This window comes from Chionomys nivalis, chromosome 12 (genome assembly GCF_950005125.1).
Source record: "Chionomys nivalis chromosome 12, mChiNiv1.1, whole genome shotgun sequence".
NCBI lineage: Eukaryota > Metazoa > Chordata > Mammalia > Rodentia > Cricetidae > Chionomys > Chionomys nivalis.
In genome coordinates, this window is record NC_080097.1 from 41,243,167 (window position 1) to 41,268,040 (window position 24,874).

General features: G+C 40.2%; 1 protein-coding gene across 2 annotated transcripts in view; it reads left to right on the top strand.

The window, feature by feature from the left end:
• Positions 1–24,874, top strand: part of Fndc3a (fibronectin type III domain containing 3A) — a 136,155-nt gene that overhangs the window by 56,447 nt on the left and 54,834 nt on the right. The window contains exon 1 of one of the 2 annotated variants that reach the window (XM_057785944.1): positions 24,449–24,563. The exons of the other annotated variant lie outside the window; for it this stretch is intronic. Within the exon in view, the coding sequence (XP_057641927.1) occupies positions 24,557–24,563 (7 nt within the window). The 5' untranslated portion in view covers positions 24,449–24,556. Of the gene's footprint in view, positions 1–24,448; positions 24,564–24,874 lie in introns of those variants that run through there. 2 annotated transcript variants of the gene reach the window in all.

The window sequence follows — 24,874 nt, forward strand, 5'->3', positions numbered from 1 at the left end:
GAAAAAAGGAAGAAAAAGAGAAATATAACAAGCTTATACATTCATAACAGTAGTCTGTCCATTTTCTATAAATCAGAGTGGGCATGAAAAATGTCTGTGTTTTATATTTTATAGATAGAAAGAGCTTAAAGAATTCTGGCAATGAGAAGGGCAGATAGGAACCCTAAAGTCGTAGACTTTAGTTATTAAGGATGTTTTGTCAATCTGGAAAAGTTTGAGGGTGATCCTGGCTGTATTGATGAAACAAAAGCTTTAAAAAATTATCATCTGGACCTTGGGAGCTCAGTCCAGTGCTCTGATGTGGGTCTATGTCTCTATCTCCATCTGTCACCGGACGAAGGTTCTATGATGATATTCAAGATAGTCATCAGTCTGACTTCGGGGCAAGGCCAGTTCAGGCACCCTCTTCTTCACTACCCAGGGTCCTAGCTGGAGACATCCCCGTGGACGCCTGGGAACACCTCCAGAGCCAAGCTTCTTGCCAACCCTAAAATGGCTCCCTTAATTAAGATATCTTCTTCCCTGCTCCCATATTCATCCTTCCTCCATCTCAACCATCTCACTTCCCCAAGCTCTCCCCAACCCTCCTCTTCTTCCTTCTCTCTCCCCATCTCCCCCTCTTTTTTTCTCCTACCCCCCCCCCCATGTTTCCAACTTTTGCCTGGCGATCTTGTCTACTTCCAATTTCCATATATGTTTTTCTTTGGGTTCACCTTATTACTTTGCTTCTCTAGGATTGCTAAGTATAGGCTCAATGTCCTTTGTTTATGGCTAGAATCCACTAATGAGTGAGTACATACCATATTCATATTTTTGGGTCTGGGTTATCTCACTCAGGATAGTGTTTTCTATTTCCATCCATTTGCATGCAAAATTCAAGATGTCATTGCTTTTTACTGCTGAGTAGTACTCTAATGTGTAGATATGCCACACTTTCTTTATCTGTTCTTCCATTGAGGGGCATCTAGGTTGTTTCCAGATTCTGGCTATTACAAATAATGCTGCTATGAACATAGTTGAACAAATGCTTTTGTAGTATGATTGGGCATCTTTTGGGTATATTCCCAAGAGTGATATTGCTGGATCCTGAGGTAGGTTCACTCCCAATTTTCTGAGAAACTGCCACACTGATTTCCAAAGTGGTTGCACAAGTTTGCATTCCCACCAGCAATGGATGAGTGTACCCCTTTCTCCACAACCTCTCCAGCATAGGTTATCATTGGTGTTTTTGATTTTAGCCGTTCTGACAGGTCTAAGATCATATCTCAAAGTTGTCTTGACTTGCATTTCCCTGATAGCTAAGGAAGTTGAATGTGTCCTTAAGTATCTTTTGGCCATTTGAACTTCTTCTGTTGAGAATTCTCTGTTCAGTTCAGTACCCCATTTTTTAAATTGGGTTATTTAGAATTTTAATGTCTAGTTTCTTGAGTACTCTATATATTTGGAGATCAGACTTTTGTCTGATGTGGGGTTGGTGAAGATCTTCTCCCATTCAGTAGGTTGCCTTTTTTTTTTTTTTTTTTTTTGTCTTAATGACTGTGTCCTTTGCTTTATATTAGCAGGTACCATTTAGTCATTGTTGCTCTTATTGTCTGTGCCACTGGGGATATATTTAGGAAGTGGTCTCCTGTGCCCATGTATTGCAGGCTACTTCCCACTTTCTCTTCTACTAGATCCAGTGTGGTCAGATTTATATTGAGGTCTTTAATCCATTTGGACTTGAGTTTTGTGCATGGTGGTTCAGTTGAAGACCAGAAAGAGGGAGAATATGTGTATGTTTTTTTTTTTTTTTTTTTTTTTTTTTTTACAAGAGTGCTGGACTCTAAACCCAAGGCCACAACAAACATCCACTGAGCCATCACCAAGCCCCCTGGAATGACCATGAGTTTATATAATCTGATATACACCAAGCCCCCTGGAATGACCATGAGTTTATATAATCTGATTCTTATCCCCTGTATCACTGTTCCAGGACACAGTATCATTCCTGGTTTCTCTCTTTCTGTAACATCATTTGATGGAATGTTGGGTTTTTGATGCTTTTTGACCTTTCATGGAGATAGGAAAAAAAACATTCTTTCAATAACTGACTTAGGTTTAATCTTTTTGAAATCTGTGTTTTGAGGCAGTCCTCATTCTGTAGCACAGTCTGGTCTAGGACTCACTACGTAGCCCAGACTGGCCTCAAACTCACATCAATCTTCTTGCCTCTGTCTCCCAAATGCTGGGATTATAGACACAGTCACCTCATGATATGAATGTGAGTCGAGCTCAAGATTCATATTAAATATTTCCATTTTCCTTTTACCATGTCAGCAAACATTATGTGTGACTCCATCTCAAGCCTGTTCCTGTGTCCAGAGAAATATGATGTATGCCCCATGTCTATAGAGTTAAGACAACATAAATGTCATTTGTGTCACAAGTACCCCCCAAATGACAAAATAATTCAGTTTGGTGGTGAAGATGTGAGTGTAATGTGTTCTCTCTGTCAGACTCACAGCATTCACAGAATCCTCTCATCCCAAACCTTCCAGTAGCAGTTGAAGATGCTGATTGAGTTTTATAGACTTCAGTTGTAAGCACATACAGTTTTTATTTTTTATCCTTAAAGATAGATCTTTTTAAGAGTTCCTTTTGACTTTCCATTCTGTTTCCTTCTGTTGTGTCCTTCAGCATGTTTAGGAAATCCCTTTGCTGTGTCAGTGAGATGTCAGCTGTTCTTAAACATTTTTAAGTCACAGTTTGTTGCAGTTCTTCACCTTAATACCCAGGCTCCAATTATCGGGCACTTGCCAGGACACATAAAACATTTTTGCTAAATGCACATTCTTTCCTGTGGATATAAAATTTGCCCTAAGTCTCTTTGCTGTCCAGAAGGATAGATAACTCATTCTTGAGAGACTCGGGCCCTGCTTCAAAGCCTAGCCCTACTGTGGAATTAGGTATGCCCAGATGCATGCAGAAGGCTTAAAAACAAGCTTGGGGAAGTAATTGATTGCTTCTGGAAAAGTTGATGCTTAAAGAAGTAGTAGCAGTCACAAGGAGAATCAAAGTAGAGAAATCTCTGAGGCAGAAGGAATAGCATATTCCTTCTAAAGGCGGAGCGTACCCAGATGAGAGAAGGCAGACAAGGTATGATGAGAACAAGGGTCAAAAGAGAATGACTGAAACTAGACTTACAACTTCTGTACCGCGTATGTTACAAATGCCATTGTAGCCATACGATCACTTCATATATAGAGCAGTGATAGAGACAGAGCTGGGGGCTGTGGCATACTTCAGAAGGATACCCACTACGTGATTCCTACACTTGGCCTTTTCTTACCTCATAGTGGAAATGTTTAATTTTTTTTCAGGGGCCAGCAAGATGGCCACACAAGTAAAAACACTTGCTACATAAGCCTGGAAGACTTGTTCAGTCCTTGGAACCTATGTAAAGGTGGAAGAGAGGTCCAACTCCACGAGGTTGTTTTCTGACCTCTACATAGGTGCCACATCATATGCACACCCCAACCCCGGCTTTATCAGAGAGTTGAGAGAATCTGGGTTTAGTTTTCCCACTAAACATCAAGTCTAGGCCTGAGCTTATTGGTATAGTACTTGCTAGCATGCACATGGTCCTGGGCTACCTCAGTGCTGCAGGAAACAAAGCAATTATAAATATGTCATGTTTCAGATGTTACCTGAAGGAAGAGGGGATCACTGAGGATTTTAAGTGGAGAAATAGCCAGAGCAGTAGGAGTAAGAGTGAGACTGCAGACTTTGTGGCAGCATGAAGCTAGGGCAGCCGACAGCTTGTGTGGTGGCTTTGGCAAGTAAGTGGCACTGCCTTTCATTTATATGTCGAAGAATGCAAGAGACAGAAAAATGAGAAAACAAATTTCATTTCTGACCATATTAGGTTCAGAGAATCTTCTGATTTTACTGCCTTTGCTCAGAAGGTCTCAGAAGAGAGATACAAATTTGTCAGTGAGTGATTTGAAGTCATGAGATACAAATGAGCTAGTCTAAAAGAAAATAGGCTAAGAATAAAAGTTCAGTTCCTAAAAGACTTAACGTCTGTGGGACAGGGAAAAGAAAAGATAACATTTAGGGGAAGATGTAGTGCTCCTTTATCTCCTCCTGTGACTCTCAGGAATGGAGGAAAATAACTGTATAAGAGAGGTAAAAGACAGAAGGCTAGGGATTTAGCTCAGAAATGGGGCATTGTGTGTTATGTTCAAGGCCATGGGTCCAATTTCCCAGGACCACAAGAAAATACAAATGTAGCAGACAAAGATAGAAGTATTTGTATCTTATTACAAAGAGCTACCTTCTTCGCTTTATAATACCCCTACAAATAAAATACAAAACCAGGGACATTTATCAATACAGTGAAAAGTAAATATATCTCTTAAATGTTTAGCTGCTTCATTCTGGTGGAAAAGAAAATGAAAACTGCACTACAGTGAAATATTTTCATCTTTCAGATTGGCAAATATCGAGAAGTTAGGTGCTGATGAGAATATGTGTGAGTATAGACACTGAGCTCATTTGGTGATGTCAGAACCATGACTTCTGTTTCATCTAGCAGTTCTGCATCTGCTTATTTATCCTATACATGGAATACTGTATATTGCAACAGCTAGATGAGTTGCCAAATGGACTATAGAAATCAAGGCATCTCTGTATGGCCATGAAAAGAGCTTTAAGACTATTAAGGTGCAGACACTATATAGTTTTTTAAAGAATATATAATTGCCGCAATATTTGTAGAATATCCCTGAAAGGGTTTATAAGTGTAAGAATGACTTCTGAAGGCTGGAGAGATGAATCAGCAGTTAGAGCACTGACTGCCCTCAGAAGACCTGGGTTCAGTTCCCAGGGCTGTATGGTAGCTCATGACAAGCTCCAGCTCCAGGGGATCTGACCTCTTCTGGCTTTCATGGGCAAGCACATACATGTGGTATACAGTCGCACGTGCAAACACATATGTACATAATTTTTAATCTAAAAAGGAGTGCTTTTCTTTGGAGATCACGTACATACATATTCACACACATATATACATATACACAGATGACATAGAAAGATGGACAAGTGACTCTCTGACCTAGAGCCCCTAGAGAAAGCTGGTAGAAATGGAAGCAGTGCTGTTCTCAGCAAGCCTGACGTCTGTTGCAGGAGGTCCTTCCGCTCCTCCAGCCAGTAGCCACTGAGATACCAGCCCATTGGGGCGTGGTCTCTTTCCCTTTAAAAAAGCGGCTACTTCCCTCCTCGCTCTCCTTTACTTCCTGCTCCGGTTCGGCAACTAGACTTTTTCCTAATTGCGCAGAGGGCTGTTGTCTGGGACGGTGATCTGTAAGTTTTTCCCCTTTAAATAAATACCACCCTATTAATCATAATTCCAGACTGGTGTGGGATTGTTTATGACTTACGTCTTCAGATGTCCCCAAGAAGGACTGTGCAGACAGCCACCACAATAGTTGTTTACAGATGCTGCTCTCAGGTAGTTAGCTATTAATACAAACAAACCAAAACAAAAACCTAGAGCTGAGGAAAGCCTTTCTACCTTTAAAAAAGATGAATATATTTTTGTTCTATGTGTCTGAGTGTTTTATCTGTATGCGTGAGTGTGCTTGCTGATGCCTGCCATCTCATTAACCCCTTAATCCCTGGCCCTGTGCATCCTACACCCTCCGTCCTATAATATCCCAATAAGATACAACTCAGGCTAAAGCAGTGCCACCAAAACAATTAGGTCCGGGTGTGGAAAGGGTCCTCGGCTTTTCAAGTCAGTCTGAGCTGGACTGATGATGGTAAAGCACACGGTTACTAGGTACCTGCAGTGCACGTTTCCTGACTTTCTCATCCTCCTGGGAACTGAGGGTGTTGGAAGAGAGCACAAGCTGAAGAAAAGATAATGTTGGGGTGAGCATGACTCATTTTTTTCCCAGGGGCCTAAGCAGGATGCAAACACTTTGTGTCAAGCTTCTAGGAGTTTCCATCATGTTCAGAAGACATTTCAATTCCCTAAGCATATTTTGAGAAGCTATTTTAAAACTTTACAAGCTGACTACTTATAGTAAATCATCTTTAATCCTGCAGCAATCACAAAATATTAACATCTTTATATCTAAATATAATAATCAAACTAAAAACATTACAGGAAAGAAGAAATTGAGAGTGGAAAGAAGACCCTGAATTGTAGGTCCTAGTGTCATGTTCAAAATCTGAATCTAAATGGGGTTTGTCACGCAGAACCTATTAGAGAAAATGCTTAATAACTACGGGCATAATCTGCAGATTCGTCTAAATTGCCAGGCTGAAGAGGCCATTTTTCATGTATCTCATTTGACTGGTAGTCCCTTAACATGTTTTGAATGATCCAGACCTTAAACCATAGACACTCCCGTGCAATGTAATAGCATCCACTACATGGGAAATCTGCAACTGAACCAAAAAGCTTGACCTAGCACCGTCATTTTCATCACTGCAGCCCTGATCTGGGACTGTTACATGGCAGATGGCTAGTCTGCCTGCCACTTGTAGACTTTTCTTTCCAAACCTCTGTGACCTTAATGTTTGATCCTGACAGGATTTACGTCATTGATCCATATCACTTGAGTGTGATGTCAGTGTGTGGGTGTTGTGTTCCGAAGACACAGTTAACCTGATGCACTGCAGTAAACCTTGAGTGCCCTTAGGATGACTCACCACTGTTCACACAGACCAACAGTAAAAGTGGTGTGTTCACAGCGGTTGCATGCTTATGTCGATAGCACAATATCTGCAGACTCTTGACAGGAACACTAGAAATAGCTTGTTTAGAGACAGTCGCTTGGTAAACACATAACCTGATTCAGGTTTTCTACGTCTGTGTAGTTCAACTTAGTACTAACGGTAGAATCTAACTAGATTTGTTGTGTTATGTTTCCTGAGGGGAGTTGATTGCCTATTGCCCTAGATAGGGCACTAAAAATAGATCAAAAGACAACAACATACTAGTGCAACTTTGGAAACCAGTGTGTTTATTTGGCTTACCTAAGGAACAGGGGTCATAGTTACCTACCAGGAGCAAGCTTACTTTCAGAAAGACATCACAGGTGATGAGCTCAAGGAAGCTGCTCAATGGGGGTTCCACTTTCAGTTGGCCTTTCATATCCCACACATTCTAGAGTCCCCTCAGTCTCCCTGCCCGGCTTATTGCCCGTGGGTGTGGGGTGGACTCCCAAGCTAGGGTCTGCTGACCTTCCCTCTCCACCTTAGGGATATATTAACAACTTCCATAGACCATACCACTGCTATAGACCCAGCTGTCCCTGTAGTGGTTTGCTTATTTTGTTGCCATGACTGTAGGCCAAGGTTAACTGAAGGCCAATGATGATGTCAAGCTCTGGAGTTATATATGATTAGTCCTTTATATTTATTCTATTTAAATATTGCAGTTAGATCTAGGTGATAGAAAATCTAATCATGCATGTTTCCAATCACTTATACATAGATAAATGAAATTATTCTTAAGTCTGTATCACACATGGGCCACTAATTTATGTATTTTACATTATCTAAATTTTAAAATGAGTAAGTTTCCAGGGAAGAGAAAAGCCTCTAAAAATTGAAGTGTAAGTAATAGCCTTGATCTTTCATTCTCTACTGTAACTTCCTGCTTCATCCCTTCCTAAGTTAGAATCGCCAGCTGGTGAAATTCCTGGGCCATCAGCAGTGCTAATTGCCCGTTTCATGTGAATGAGTGTTGCCAAGTGTTCTATAATCTTAATAAGTATTTCCTATTACTAATAAGATAGTCCTGTACTCCAGTTTGTCAAGACATTCCAGGTTTTGCCATTTTGCTGTCTAATTGGCTTGACATTTTTCTCAGATTTATTATTTTTGGCATTATAATGTGATCGACCACCATTTTGCAGTTCCAGTTTCTTACTTGATTTCCATTAGCAAGTAGTTGTCCATCACTGGAGTTTTGTTTTTAAGTATTAAACAGAAAGTCAAAGACATCAGCTTTCCTTGATGTCCTCAGTCTGTACTGTGTTACTGACATCCTGTGTTAGACTGAGGAGTGTGTGCAGAAGCATATTTCTTAGTTGTTGAGTCTGGATCAAATGAAATCTTCTTGCTGTATCAGAACGAGGAAGAAAGCATCACACAGAAAGAGGGCTGCTAGCTTAACTCATGCCTCTCTCTCATCTTTCTGTAAAGCAGCTCCCTAGCTCTGCTGACCTCATCCCAGTTACCTCCTACAGGCCCACCTCCTCATTTTATCTGTATGAGCATAGTTGGGGGATTAAGTTTCTAACATAAATTTGGGAAACACATTCAAATTTAAGCACTTAGATATAAAAGACTAGGACATAAGTTCTTTGCTGGTGGTGATAGTGAGACTGTGTAATGCTGTTGCCTCTGCTAGACACTTGATGTCACCAGGCCTCCAGTTAGAGGTTGTCTGGGAAATGTGGTAGGTGACTATAAATTACATCAGGCAATAAAAATCTAAATATTCTTGCTACAACCTGTATTTTTAAAAGGAAGAATGTTTTTATTTATTGTATAACTCTATATACAACTTTATCTTTGGCAGTCCTTTTTCTTTTATAGCACCAGTGAACTAAGGAAATGAGGTCTAAGTTAATGAAACATTCACAAGAATTTTAACTGTGGAAAATTCAGTGAAATCTGTTTTTAAAAAATCTGAAGATGTCACAGTACCTGTGATTGTGGGGAAACGTTCAGACTAATATTTATTTCAGTAAGATAAAATGGAAGTACTCTCCAGAAAGCAGAATTTATTCCAAGCTTATCAGACAATGCCTCAGAAACAGTTTTCATAATATGAACATAATCTTAAAACTGTTATAAAAAGCCTGTTGAAGATATTAGCCACACTATATTTATCAGTTTATGATGTAGCAGTCAGGTACAACTTTATATGAAAATAAAAAGACTATACTGAAAGATTTTTTTTAAAATATTAAGGAATTAGATGGATAAATAGTTAATAAATTATAAGAAATCATAGGTAGGGTTGTTTGGCCCCCTCCCAACCCCAAGATACAGGAGAATATATTTGTTTACTCTAGATAGATCGCTCATAACATTAAAAAATGATTCCACCCAGTTCTGGCTGTTTTGGGCCTACAGGAACATGGGTGACTCAAACACAGTTATGTCACCAAAAAGCACAGCCTAGAGTAGTCAATAATTCATGAAAACTGCATCCCAGGAGCCCGAGTTCCTGTTACTCACTGTCTCCACTGGAGAGTGTACCCTCTACTGCCCTCTTCACTGCTATCATAAGCTTGGGGAGGGGCCACCTTCCTCCCCCCAGCAAGAGTGTTTCGCTCAGGAGGAAGTAACTACAACCCTACCCCTTTTTCTGGCATTTAATTTTTTTCACTCCCCTTTGATGATGCTCCATGAGTCTTGTTGGGAATGATGTAATGTCTCGTCATCTTCTCTGTGTTTGCCTGAGCCTGGACCACAGTACCACAGCAACAGTCACTCATTTTTATGAGCTTGATTGGTTGTTTCTAATAAACCCACCGTAAAAATGAAGTTTGCCTACATGAATAACTTAGGCCTACAGCAGCAATAATCTACAGGCTTAAACATTTAGAAGGTCGTTTGACAGGCCCATAATGTCCATTTAACAGAATGGAGGCAGTTACTTCTGTATCGGGATCTATGCCTTGCTTATTCATAGACTTTGCCCTGACTAAGAGTACCAGATGTGGGTTTACTACTGTGGGCAGTCCTTAAGTAAAAGGAAAACAGTTGCATTCATAACTGTTGTCCTGCTACTATTACACTGATGGGTACATTTTGCCAGGCTTGTTTATGTGTGCAGAATGAAGAGTCCCATACCAAGCAGGACTGTCACTTGTAATTCTACTGAGCAGACTGTGCCATGCCTTCAGCGCTATGAAAGCCAGTCAGCTCTGTCCAAGCCTGATTTCCCACGTAGACCACAGCCTGTGGTGTCATCGGCAGCGGAGTCTTACCGTCCAGTTCTAGTGTGCAATCAGCAGCAGGGACAGTAGTCAGAGTTTGTGGGCCTAGGAAGCCTCCCTGGCCAACAGCTCATAGGGAGGAGCTCACCTTTGGCATTAAAAAAATATGCAACACCTTATGACTTCTAGGAATGCTCTTTCTCTGCCTACTGTAGGGTGTTGTATATATTTAAACTCTTTAATTGCTGTTTTCTGTTTTCCAGATGCCTCTTCAGTTCTATAAGAGACTCAAAGGTTAGCAAGACATAGAGGAAGGGGAGGATCTCTGAAGGCCCATTGCTGTTTGTTCTAGGCTAGTTCCAGTAGATACTGGATAGCTAAAGGAGTATTAAAAAGAAAAGTTAATAAGATCTAGTAAAGAATGAAAATATCCACCACCCATATCAAGTGTTTCCATAAAAGAATAATGTTGTGTACAAAGGTTTTATCTTAGTTTCTCTTCTTGTTGCTCTGAAGAAATACTCTGACAAAACCAACATAAGGAAGGAAAAGGTTACTTTACTCATAGTTCAAGGTTACTGTCTACTTAGGGTTTTTATTGCTGTGCAGAGACACTGTGACCACAGTAGCTCTTATAAGGAAAGCATTTAATCGGGGCTGGCTTACAGTTAGAGGGTCAATCCATTATCATCATGGTGGTGTGCAGCCAGACTTGTGCTGGAGCTGAGAGTCCTACATCTTGCAGGCAACAGGAAGTTGACTGAGGGAAACTTGAGCAAAAGAGACCTCAAAGCCTACAGTGACACACTTCTTCCAACAAGGCCATACCTCCTAATCATGCCACTTCCTTTGGGGGCCGTTTGTAGGGAAGTCACATCAGGACCTCAAGGTAGCTGAATGCTTTGTATCAATAGTAAAGAAATAGAGAGTGAAGAACACTTGTGTTCAGCTCATTTTGTCCAGTTTATACAGTCTAGGACCACTACCCAGAGAATGGTCCCAGCTGGAATAGGCAGGTTTTCTCCTCAGTTCACTTAATGCCCAGTGCCCTGTCTCCCAAGTAATCCTAGATCTCATCAAGGTGACAGTTGGTATTAATCATCCCAGACATGGAAAGGAGACATGCCATCTAGCCCTTCATAATCCAGTCATTTTCTATTAGCCCTTTGACTTCCTCATCCTGAGATGCTGATGCTGCTACAGAGTTAATTATCTGTTCACTCCAGGCTTAGGTACCACCAGCAAATGAAAGAAATCATTCTGCTGAAGTCTAGTTTGGTGAGCCAGTGGGTTTACTTGAGTCACTTTCAAAAGGGCAGGTGACTCAAAGCTATGAGTCCTTGAAAAGCCCACCCCAGCATGGCTGACAGTTCATGGAACCTGTATCCCTGGCGCTCCCTGCACAGCTTGTGTGTAGTCCCCAACAGAACCTTCTCTTCCCTGATAAGTATTCACTCTAGGGACTCTCCTTTGAGTCTTGTTCATTTTCGTTAGCTTCCTCCAACTTCTTCCTTCATCCAGGAGGGAATAGCTACTTCATAGCAGGTATGTATGCAAGAAGTAACAGTTTTATTTCATACTACTCTTTACTATGCAGGAACAGTACAGACTCCTTTAAATGTTGTGTAGTATATACACATATATTTTGAAGGCTATGTATTCATCATTCATAGTCCTAGGTTTTCTCTATTTTTATTGTAAATAGATTTTTTTTCATACAGTGCATTCTGATTACTGTTTACCTTTTTCTAACTTATCCCAGGTCCTTCTAACTTCCCTACCCATGCCGTCCACATCCTTCATTCTCTCCAATTTGAATATAAACAGGCATATACTGAAAAATAATAATAATAACATAAAATTAAAACTAACAAAAATAGGGCAAAACAAACAGACACACAAATAGAAAAAGAGAACCAAAGTAAAAGTACAAGAAAAACATACAGATGAAGACACACACACATACACACACACACACACACACACACACACACACAGAAAACCCATAAAACCCAAATTAGAAACCATAATATAGAAGTAAAAATTCTGTAGGGTTGAAAAAACAAGAAGTAAAGAATGCCCATTCAAAGCACTGAGATAAAAGAATACCTTCAAAAATAGCATTGTTTCTTTTGTGTTGGCCATCTATTACAGGCCATGGGGTGTTCTCCTTCATGTGGTTTGTAAACTTAGTGAGAGTTCATTAGAGAAAACTTGATTTTTCCTTTAAGAGTAGGTATCATTTGGAGATAACTTCTGGGTTAAGGGATAAGGGCTTGTGTCCACTTCCGCTCTCAGCTTGGGGATCCCATGTGGCTTAGACTTGTGTAGGCCCTGTGCATGCTGCCTCAGTCTCTGTGTGTTGTACCTAGAAAGCTTTGTTTTCTTGGTGGCCTCCATCCTCACTCTTATATTCTTTCTGCTGCTGCTCCTGCAGAGTTCTCCGAGCCCTGAGGGAAGGGATTTGATAGAGACATACTATTCAAGACTGAATGCTTCAAGACCTCTGACTCTGCACATTGTCCTGCTGTGGGTTTCTGTATTTATTCCCATCCACTTTAGGAGGGAGCTCTCTGATGGTGGCTGAGCAAGACACTGCTCAAATGAGGCAGCAGAGTGTTGTTGGGTGTCATTTTATTGCTTCATTCCGTTAGCAAAATAATAGTGTTTGGTTTTCCCCTAGGACCATGGCCTATCTAGTTTCAGGCTCTTAGCCACCCTGTCAGCGTTGGGCACGGGTTCCATCTAATGGAATGAGCATTAAACCCAATCCAGTATCAGCTGGTTGCTCTCACAACTTCTGTGTCACTATTGTAAGCAGGGCAGCATTATAGATCACATGGTTTGTAGCTGGGCTGATGTTTACCTTTCTCTTCTGGAAGTGTACAAAGTCCTTCCAGTACCATGAACACTAGTCAGTAGAGTTGAAGTCTCTAGGTAGATACCAACTAAACTTCACCATGTTTGGTGAGTTAGATAGGTGTTGTCTTCAGCAATAGGGCCTTACTGTATGTTTCTGGAAAGCCAATAGCCTTGGCAATAAATATCCTGAGTTGTTTGGAGTTTTTATGGGGCTTCTTTGACCAACAACTCAATTAGAAGGTATCCATTCCTGGCACTGGAGATTTCATTTGGTGGCAAGAAATATATAGTTGGGGCTTTGTCTCCCCCATGATCCCCTCCCTATATTCCCTCCCTTACTCCCTTCTTCCTTTCCCCTCTCTGAGTCTCCCAGTTCAGCTCCCCACGTTTATTCATCGGTAGCAACCTATTTAATTTCCCCTTCCTGGAGAGATCCTTTCCTCCCCTCCCCATCCGTTTTTCTATACATAACCTCAGTGGTTATATGAATTGTAGCCTACTTATCAAAGACTAACAGCTAACAGCCACATATAAGTGAATACAAACCATATTTTTCTTTGGGGGTTTGGGTTACCTCACTAAGGATGATTTTTTTCAGCTCCATCCATTTACTTGTGACTTTCATGATTCCATTTTTTTTTAACAGCTGAGTAATAGTGTACTGTGTAAATGTATATTTTCTTTATTCATGTGTTAATGGACATGTAGGCTGTTTCTAGCTAATTGGAGTAGCTCATCCAGTAGAATGTGGATGAGCAAGTGTCTTTGTAGTAGGTTGTAGTTTTCTGGGTATATACCCAAGAGTGGTATCTAGCTGGATCTTGAGGTAGATCTTTCCCAGAATCACGAGGAACTGCGTTCCAACATGCAGTCCCACCAACAATAGATGAGTGTTACAGTGTTGGGGTTTCAAAAGACAGCTTCTTTGAATTATATTATATATTTAATCATATTCACCCCCATACCTTTGTCCTTCCCATCAGCTTCCTTTGTTCTTCCTTCAGTCTATCTTCTGTGTGTGTATACTATTGTTGTAATAAAATAATCCAACAAAAACAACTTCATGTAAAAAAGATTTATATACGTGCACACATGTTTTCTGTATCTGTGTAAGATCTAGGATATACAAATGATAGAAAAGAAGCAGTATCTGTTGTTCTGAATCTGGCTTATTATGCTTAATAGTTTCTCTTGCAACTGTTTGCGAACAATAGACTAATTTCAGTCTTACTAAATAGAGCTCCATTGTCATACATTACCGTACTTCCCTGTCCTGTTGGTTGACACCTGGGCAGGTTCCATAGCTTGGCTATGGTGTATATTGCTTGCACATGTTGTTGGTTTTTAGAATAAGGTTTTCTTCTATAGGCCAAGTTGGTCTTGAACTTGTGGTACTCCTACCTCAGTCCCAAGTGTTGGTATTACAGGCATGTGCTACCTTCCTTGTCTCATTTTGTTTTATTTTAAAACGTGTTTTCAATATAATTTTTGTGTCCTATTAATAGATAAAAATTAACCAGTAGCTAAAATTTCATATATTTTTGTTGTAGTTGGTTTTGAGTTTAATTTTTTGAGAAAAGGTTTCACTATGTAGCCCTGGCTGCCCTAGAATTCACTTTGTAGGCCAATAAGTTGGCCTTGAACTCATAGAGCTCTGTCTGCCTCTGCCTCCTAAATGCTGGAATTAGAGACATGTGCCACTATACCCAACTTAAAACGACATAATTTTGATTTGTTTTATTTCCCTGTTTCACTTTCAGAAGTAAACCTGATAATGTGATGATAGTGACAGCTACCCTGCTCTGTACTTTTTCCTCATCACTGAAGGTCAGCCAACCTAGAGGGAGAAGTCTGGTCTCTTGAACCTATAAGGACTTTTCCCCCAGTGTTGGTTCACAAGTTTAAAGAAAAAAAAATCTAAATCTAAGAGATGGAAAAAATAAGGATGATATAGTGGTTTTTTTTTTTTATTAAACTTGGTTTACTGAAAGGTTTTTTAAATAAAGATTTATTTATGTATGTATGTGGATGTTTTGTTTACATGTATTTAGGCACATAGGATCTCATGGGACTATAGTTTCAGACAGTTGTAAACTATCTTGTGGTTGCAGGCAATTGAACCCAGGACTTCTGGAAGAGCAGCTCGTGCTCTTAACCACTGACCCTTCTCTCCAGCTCCCAATTAATGTCTTTTTAATTCTGAAATTCAAATCATCCATCTTGGAATACACTTTCCAGTGATATGATAACATCGAATAGACTTACTTCTGCATATTTAGTTGGTTAATAAGTAGCTCATTAGTCAGTCCCCAGAATTGGTTTTCTGGCATCACTGGCATAAATTCAAATGCCTGAGAACTAGTACATTAAAATACAGACTCATGTATTGACAGCTGATTAGTATATCTTCTGACTTCATCTAGCCCTTTTTCGCTCTAACCCCAATTAATCCAAAAATACATCATGCTTAGTTTTTCTCTTGTTCTGTATCATAAAATTAAAAAATTAAACTGTATAACTTAGTATTAAGTATGAGAAAAATTACAGAGAAAGAAAATGTTAACTGTGTGACCTGACCTGCAAAGTGACTGACATCACTGGACGGCAAAAAAGTAAAAACGTGTGTACAAGAGACTAGGACTAGTTAGTGAGAGCATACCTCAACATAATAAAGGTTGTATGTCACAACCCAGAGACAATATTGTCCTAAATAGAGACAGCTTAAAGCAATCTTGTCAAAAACAGGAACAAGCTAGGACTGTCCATTCTCCCCACTCCTTTTCAATATTGTACTTGAAGCACTAGCTAGAGCATGTAAGAGGAGGAAATAAAAGGGATACAAATGGAAAAGAATAGTTTCCATTTGCAGATGATATAATATATATATATAATATTCCCAAAACATTCTGCCAAAATTTCTAGAAATCTTCTAGGAATAACTAACTTTCAGTAAAGTAGCAGGATACAAAGTTAACTTCTGAAAATCAGTAGTTTTTCAGTATATTCAGTAACAGACATGTTGAGGAAGATCATGGGAATACTTGTTCACAACCACTGCACTCCCCCAAGTCTAGGAATAAGCCTAACCAAGGGGGTGAAAGACATCTATAATGTAAACTATCAATATCTCTCTGATGAAATAAATTGAAGACATTAGAAAATGGAAAGACCTTTCATTCTCATGAATTGGTACAGTTAATATTGTAAAAATGACCATCTTAAGAAGATTACTGATTCCGTACAATTCCAATAAAAATTCAGTGATGTTCTTCACAGAAATAGAAATAATATTCTGAAGTTCATATGGAAGTACAAAAGACTCCAGATAGCTAATGCAGCTCTGAACAGAAAGAACAATGCGAGAGGGACCACCACACCAGATTCAGATCGTATTGCAGAGCTAGAGTAATGAAGGCAACATGGTGCTGCCACAAAAACAGACACACAGATCAGTGGAACAAAATGTAAGGCCCAAATTCAAGTGTACCTAATCCATCTTCTATTTGACAAAGATGACAAAAATACATGCTATAGGAAAGACAGTATCTTTAAAAAAAATGATACAGGGAAAACTGAATGTTATTATGGTAAAGAATGCATTAGACCCATGCACAAATTCAATTCCAAATGGATTAAAGACCTCTGTGAAATCTGAAACACCAAAACTGCTAGAAGAAAACATAGGCAGTACCTCTCATACATAGAGTTTCTGAGTCGGACTCTATGTGCCCAGGAAGTAGGGAATTGATAAAAAAGGACCTCATAAAACTAAAAAGCTCCCGTACAGCAAAGGAAATGATCAGCTGAGTGAAGAGGAAGCATACAGAATGGGAGACCAGTCTTTGCTAGGTATATATCTGGAAGAGGCTTCATGATCCGAATATATAAAGAACTCAAGAAACAGACACAAGAAAGCAAATGACCCAATTAAAGAATGGACAGAATTCTCAAAAGAAATAAAAATGGCATTGAAACATAAAAATGTTCATTTAGCAATTATGGGAATGCAAATTAAAACTGCTTTCAGCTTTCCTCATACTCCAGTCAGAACAGCTAAGATCAAGGAAACAAATGAGAATGTTGCTGATGGTGCAGGGAAAGCGCAGCTTTCATTCACTGTTGGGGCTGCAACTGGTACAGCCTTTATGGAATCAGTGTGGAGAAGCCAAAAAAGCTAACAGTAGATCTGCCATATGACCATTCATGACACTTGGAGTATGCCCAGAGGACTAAATATCCTGCTACGGAGAGAGTTTCTCTGCTGTGTTCATTACTGCTCTGTTCACAATAGCTAAGGGATAGAAGCAGCCTGGAAGTCTGTCTGATGATGAATGAATAATGCAGGAGCGGTGCATAGACAAATGAATTCCATTCAGCTCTAAAGAGAAACATGATTGCTCACTATCCATTCTTACTACTGGACTGCTACACCCATATTCTGGAAACATAGCATGTTATATTGCTTTATAAATACATTTGGATTAATTGACAAACGAATAAAAACAAAGCGGTATTTCAAGAGAAAAGAAAAAAGTGAAATTAGCAGGCAAATGGATGCAAGTGCAAATGCTCTGTGAGGTAATCCAGACCAAGAAAGGATCCTAGCTCTGATTTGGATTTGATTCTATAACTTGGGAGTAGGCACAGAAACCAGGAGAATATAAAGAGGGACCTATGCAAGTGGGAGGAAGGGGGAGCCCTAGATGGGAGAGTGGGGCACAAGTGCTATGCAGAAGGAGAAGGGGAACAGGGTGGGGACTTCATTTGGTAGGGGAGTGAGTGAGGCTAATAGAGAGGAAGAGACAGGGTGGTGGGATAGATAATGGTAAAGATTTTCCAAAAGCCATTGAGAAACACACACATATGGATAGTTCAGATAGAGTCATCCCACATGGGGTGATAATAGTTTTCCTAGGAGCCATAGAATATCTATTTTTTAACAAGATATGAAAATATGCCAGGAAAGGGGAGGAGTTGTTGGTCAGGGCAGGGGAGGGGATATCCAAGACACCCTCATTGTCATTGCCATGGTTACCTCCCAGAACATGAAACTAAGACCCTTTTGCTAAAGACACCACGTACTTCTGTCACAGGACTTGGAAGACTTGAGTTGGTACTGGCCTGGAAGCCTCCTCCCTGAGGATTAGCTCTGTTAGTTTCAGAGGGTGCTATGCAAGCTAGAGAGAAGAGTAATTAACAGTCCTGCCCAGCTGTAAATCCTGTGAGCCACAACAATTAGCCCAGCAAAATATGCCCACTGGTGCAATGGAGACACTAGCATCCTGGGAGTAGCCCACAGCTGTCTAATTGGAGTTAAGGCCTCTCAGTAGGAAGGACTCATGCCTGGTCTGTAAACCTAGCCAAAATCTGTGACTAGAGAAATCAAAGACCCTAAGGAAAATGCAACTGCTGCCATTTTCATAAATTAATGTAGCTTCCAACCATGTTCTGAATATTTATTCTTATACCCACACATAAATGCAATTTTCACCCCTCATCAAATTACCTTTTTTAATGATTTTTATTTATATGTGTGAGTGTTTGCCTGCATGTGTGCATGTATACCACCTATGTGCCTGGTGCATGTGGAGGCCAGAAGAGGGCATCAGGTGCTCTAGATGGTTGTGAGCCACCATGTGTGTAGTGGGAAGCAAACTGAGGTCCTCAGCAGGAGCATCCAATGCTCTTACTGGCTGATCCATCTCTCCAGGTCTAAGAAACTTCCTTCTGCTGCAGATGGCAGTTACTGCAGAGATGTACAGCTGGCGAAAATGCAGAGAATAAATGGCCATGGGTGCCCAACTTCAGTTAGTACATCTGCAATACAACCCTCCATGTAAGACTCTGGAAACATCACAGAAGAGAGGTCAGAAGACTTGTAGGATCAAAGGACCAAGGGGACTGGTACAAGATGCTGTCTTCTACACAGGACAGGGATGCTGCACCCCCTAAATGAATAGAACAGATGGCCTGCACAAGATGTGCACATCACTAACCAATCCACATGTCAGAGCAGATAGAAAGTTTAAAGAGGCCTCCACCCTAAATGATGAGTTGTAGTGGTTAGCCATAAACACATGCACATATAGGCAGCATTAATTGGAATGAGGTGTGTGTGTGTGTGTGTGTGTGTGTGTGTGTGTGTGCATGTGTGAGTGCATGCTTGCATGTGGGTCTGCGTGTGTGTGTCTGTATGTCTGTGTGTCTGTAATTATAGAAGCAGTCATGAATTCAGGTGTCTTAGGGTTTCTGTTGCTGTGAAGAGTCACCATGACCTCAGCAGCTCTTATAAAGAAAAGCATTTCATTGGGTGGCTTACTGTTTCAGAGGTTTAGCCCTTTATCATCATGGTGGGGCATGGCAGTGTGGAGGGAGACAGGAGCTGAGACTCCTACACCTTGGCAGGCAACAGGAAGTTAACTGTCTCACTGGTTGTGACGAGCATATCTGAGACCTCAGAGCCCACCTCCACAGTGACACACTTCCTCCAACAAGACCACACTTCTCATTAGTGTCACTCCTTTGGGGCCATTTTCTTTCAGACCGCCACAGAGGACAACACAGGAAGAGTTGGGGGGGAGAACAAAAATGATGTATATAAATACAATGTTTTTATGTATGAAATTCTCAAGAGATTAAAAAAATTAATTGTAAAGAATAATTCATTGAATCCCTACCCTTTTATATCTTTATTGGTTTTAAGGAAAATGTTTATTTGTTGAGAGGTCTTCCAGTGTAGCCTTGGTTAGTCTGGAATTTGCTATGGAGGCCGAGATAAACTGGAATTCATAGACATCTGCCTTTCTCTGCCTCCTGTGTGTGTCTGTGTGTCTGTAATTATAGAAGCAGTCATGAATTCAGGTGTCTTAGGGTTACTATTGTTGTGAAGAGCCACCATGCCCAGCTTTCTTTTTTTATGTATTAATGATTTTGAGCAAATATGACCTTTTGCTTTCTTTTTTGTGTGCAATAGGTATTACTGACTCCTGCCAACAAGATTTGATACTATGCTAAAGTACCAACCTTGCTGTTCTCAAGAGTTACCACTAGTTAAAAGGCTCAGTGTTAGTGATTTTGTCCTTGTTTTGAAGAACCTTTCAGTTATAATAGGAAAATATAGATGCATATATGTGTTTCCTAAAACCTTTGTTAGGTTGGTAATCTACATCAAATAATTTTCCTATAGTAATAAAAATAAGAGACTCATTGAGAACATTATAGCTTGTTATACAATGTACTTTGCATCACCGTGCATAAATTTTCTCATCCTTATCTGATTGAGACAATTGCAACAAACTTAAAAATATACCAGCCTGGGGCTGGAGAGATGGCTCAGTGGTTAAGAGTATTTGCCTGTTCTTCCAAAGGTTCTGAGTTCAATTCCCAGCAACCACATGGTGACTCTCTACCATCTGTAATGAGGTCTGGTGCCCTCTTCTGGCCTGCAGACATACACACAGATGAATATTGTATACATAACAAATAAATATTTAAAAAAATATACCAGCCTTTTATTTTCATATAACTTCAACTATTTTGCATGGCTATCTTTATTTAATAGTGCAGCCCACCATACCAGTCCTTTGGACTTCTTTACAATACTTCCAACATACTACTAGCAGTTTAAATAATTGATTTTCAGGTAAGATTGTTAAGACTAACACAACTACTGGTACCATGGCTTATATACTATATGGGTACCAAACACTGCTGGACTTAGCAGGTTTGAACTTAATTTAGCCCTCATTATATCCACATAAAGTAAAATAACTGTTATCTCTGTTTTACATCTGAAGAAACTAAGAAAACTTTAACTTTTTAGGTCTCAGAACTGCAAGTGTTCAATGGGGCAGCTCAGAAGTCTGCCATGACCTGCATGGCTTAGGGATTGACCTACCTAAGGTGAAGGGCAATGAAGAGAGGACAGCACACACAGAGAACTGGGATTCCCTGTGCGCAGTTTTCACGCAGCACCATGGGATAAGGACACTGTGTTCAGCTAACCCCAGTAGGCGGTCTCTCTAGGGACTGTCCGCAGCAGTCACCCTGCGGAAGTCTAGGGAACAGTTTGATCGTGGTTGGGTAAGGTGTGAGTTTTGAAACCTTCTAATTTTGTTTGGTAGACTGGATCCTCAAATAACCACTATTTCCACAAAATGATTGGCATTATGTGTTCACAAGAGAAGGTTTGCCGTGCGGGGTGGAGAACAGTAGACGATTGCTGGACCGTTAGCTCTCCGTTTGGATTAACAGAATCACACCTCCTTTTTATACTTACCTAAAAGTCAATTCTTGAGTAAGGATAAAGATGAGGATAATGAGGGAAATTAGTTTTATAACTGTGCAGTGGGAGGTGTCTTTAGACACACACAGGGCTGTCAGACTGTGTTTCACTTCAATTCAACTAGAAATGTTTGTACATTTTCATAAAATATATATGAAGTCATCAACTAAGGAGATAATTCCAGCCAGCTTTACCCAAAAGAGTAAGTACCTAGAAAACACAAATATTACTTATTTTTAAAAGACAACCCATATATAAATAAAAAGATGAAAAATGAACCAGGTAATGTATAATGAGAATAAGAGAATATTGGCCAAATTTTAAAAACCTGCAAATTTTAAAATCTGCATTCCAAGTAGTAGTGAGACTGAATTGATAGAGCCTCTTCCTCAGTGCTTGCTGAAAGGAATTAATTAGTACATGAGGGAAAGGATTTCGCGTTGTCCTTCAAAAAATAACAATTACATAATCCTGAATCCAGGATTTCTCTTTCTGGGTATAGTGGGGTCTCTTAAAGAAAGATGTGGGCCAAGAGACCAACAGAAATCTCCCCATTAGAGTCTATTCTATCCACTTCTCCAGTGGTGATGTTATCAAGTCTTGTGGATTAAATGCCCATTTATCAGAGACAGTGGGATTTATCTCTCAGACTAAGTTTATTTTTGAATCCCAGAATAGTTCACCCAGTGGTCTCTTACAAAAGGCCTATGTCCTGATGCCTCCTAAGCATCTTAAGCGTAACATATCCAAAGCTGGGCATCTGACCCATTTCATCCACTTTGGTGCTCATGCAAATACCTGCTACAGATACCTGAGAACCAGGCCTTTGGTGGCTTCCATTTGGGGTCATGGGCTATATAAAAATGCTTAACTTTCGTTTTCTAAAGTGTTGTACCATAGTCCCACAAGCAATGCGTATGAGTTAGATACATTTTTTTAAAGGTATAATTCAGATAATTTCTTAAATCCAGCAGTGTCTAACTACCTATTCACTCACAGTAAAAGCCAAAGACCTGACAGTGTCCTTCAAGGCCGAAGGGAATCTTATGTCCCCATGTTCCCCTCTGCCTCCCTGGCTACGCTCAGTGTTCTCGCAGCTGAGCAGGCCTATCATGGCCCTTCTTTGAGAACTTTGTACTGGTTGCTCTCTCTATGAAAAAAATGAACTTTTCTTAGAAGCCCATGTGATTCACTCCTACCCTTAAATCTTTGCTCAAAAGTTACCTTCTCGGTGAAACCGAGACTGAACATTACTTTGAATTTTAATTCTTAGCTAGCTGTGCCAAGCAGCACTCTCTGTACCCAGCCATCCATCCTACCCTGCTTTCTTTCTTTCCTGTATCGCTATTTTCTACCTTCAGATATGTTTTCAGCATACATACTTGCAAACATACTGTCTCAAAACATACGTGATTTACCACAATCTGATTTATTTTGTCATGTACTTATTATTTTAAAAAATATTAAAATGGGGTGGCATGCGTGTGGGGTCAGAGGACAATTTTCCGGAGTCCAGTTCTATTCTTACCATATGGATCCTGGGCATTGGATTCAGGTTGTCAGATACTAACAACAAACATTTTTTCCTGCTGAGCAATCTCTTCCAGTGTGAAATTTATTCATTTTCATTTACTGCTCTATCCCAAATGCCTAGACAGTATCCAGCATGTGGCAGATGAAGTTCGAAGATAATACTATCTAATTTCATAATCCGTGAAGCAAATTAAATTGGCTAGACATAGGATTGATGTTCTTTTAGAGTTGTTTCATGATCCTGGAATCTGACCTGGGCCTTGTGCCTTGTTAGGCTGCTAGCTAAGCACTCTCCCCCACTACACCCTCAGCTGGAACACTGGGAAGGTAAGAGTAAAGGCAGTGCTGGGCGCTGGTGGTGCGGGCCTTCAATCCTCAGGAGTAGTGTGGCCTGCAGAGTGAGTTCCAGGATAGCCAGGGCTACACAGAAAAACCCTGTCTCGAGAAACTAAAAATAAAAAGAACAGATTAGCTGTGCAGAGTGGTGGCTGGAGGGCGGCAAGGAGCACAGAAAATATTTGTTTCAGTTTGATGGTGACTTCTGTGACTGCCTGCAGAGCAGCTGTGTAGTTGCTAGGAATACAGGGCAGGCTTTCTCCATTAGTAGGCCCGAAATGGCCCCTGAGCTATTCTGACCATGCTGGTTAAAGTTGAAAATACAAACTTTAAAAACACTGCAACCTGTTCCTCCAGCTATGTCTTGCCTGATTTTATTTATTTATTCATTCTTTTCCTTTGGGGGAGATGGGTCCTTTAAACAGGGCCTGTGTTTTAAAATGTAATTATCATTTGAGACAACCCTGCCTTTGTCTGCCTGCCCTTGACAAGTTACTTAGCTGCCCTCTGTTTCCCTAGTAATGATGCCTCTACTCCAGTTAACAAGCAGGATGCTCCAGATGGTCCCTTTTTACTGTGTAATCATTAGTTTGAAAGTCCATGATCATACTTTTGCTTAGGATAACCATCAGTTATGGAACAGCATCAGCCCATGTTTTTCATGCTCTGGTTTATATAACTGACTCGATTCTCCCAGCAGTGCTGGGAGGCTGATGAAGTGAACCTGCCACAGGAGACAGGTAAGTCATAAGTCAAGAAAAAGAAAAAAAAACCCTCCTTATTTTTACCCAGTTTGTAACTGAGTATAAGTCATTTCCTGCTATCTCTTTTTGGATGAGTGTCTAATTTTGTAAATATGAACAGGAATACTATTCACTAAGCATCTTTCTTTAATGTTCAGAGTAAGTCTTATTTTTTTTTTTTTAACAAGAGCACAAATTCACTTTTATTTACTTTTCATTGGTTTAAATCCGGGATGGGTAAGTCTTATTTTTAAAAATCATAAAAAAGAAAGTAAAGGATAATAAAAGCAGAAGCCCTCATCAGCTTTCGAGGGAAAAAAATACAGTCCACCTTTAAGGAACTTGTCGTCCCTGCCTATTGTGTGGGCAAATCTTTGTGTATTTTAGACATTCCTAAAGATTAAGCACGAGATGCTCACATTTTGGATTAAGGCTTTGAAATTAATTTCACCCCATACTTTGTAGGTGAAAGCCAACAGCAGTAGATGGAAAAACCCGTAAACACAAAGGGAGTGGTTTTCCGTCGTATAGGTCTTTGTAGGGTTATTTTGGTGAGCATTTACGTTGGCTCTTAGGGAAGCAGCTGGAGGCGCCTTTTAATCCTTTGGTTTCAGTGGCTCCCAAACAAGACCCTTGGCGCTGTTTCCTCTGCCGGGCTTTCCCGGTTCACTGCAGGTCATGTGATAGCTGTCACGTGATTCGGTCAAAGGATCTTTTCCTCTTACCAGCTTTGGGGGAAAAAAAAAAGAAAAAAAAAAAACCGAAACTGTTCTCCAATTAAAGCTGCTAACGTGTACTACGCCGTTTCCTTGTTGGGTTTTCTTGTTCGCTGCTGCTCCTGTAGATACAAAATGAGTGGTAAGATTTGCTGGTTTTGAGCATTCGCTTTTATTTTAAAACATAGGAAGCTTTGTATTAACCTAAAGCTGTGTTGTGTGGTTTTTAATAGATGCTAAATCTGTTCGCTGTAAAAGCACCCTAAATTGTTATGTGGTTATGAAAATAGTAGATTATATGAACTAGACTGGTTTTATATTTCACCGTATGTCACATTCTGGCCTCTTGGTTTTATTTGGGTTTTCTTTTTTTAAGGCTGATCTGACAATTGGCATCAGATAATTTGGAAGCCATTGTGCACGCCAGCAGTAAGCAGCCCGTTCCGTATTTCA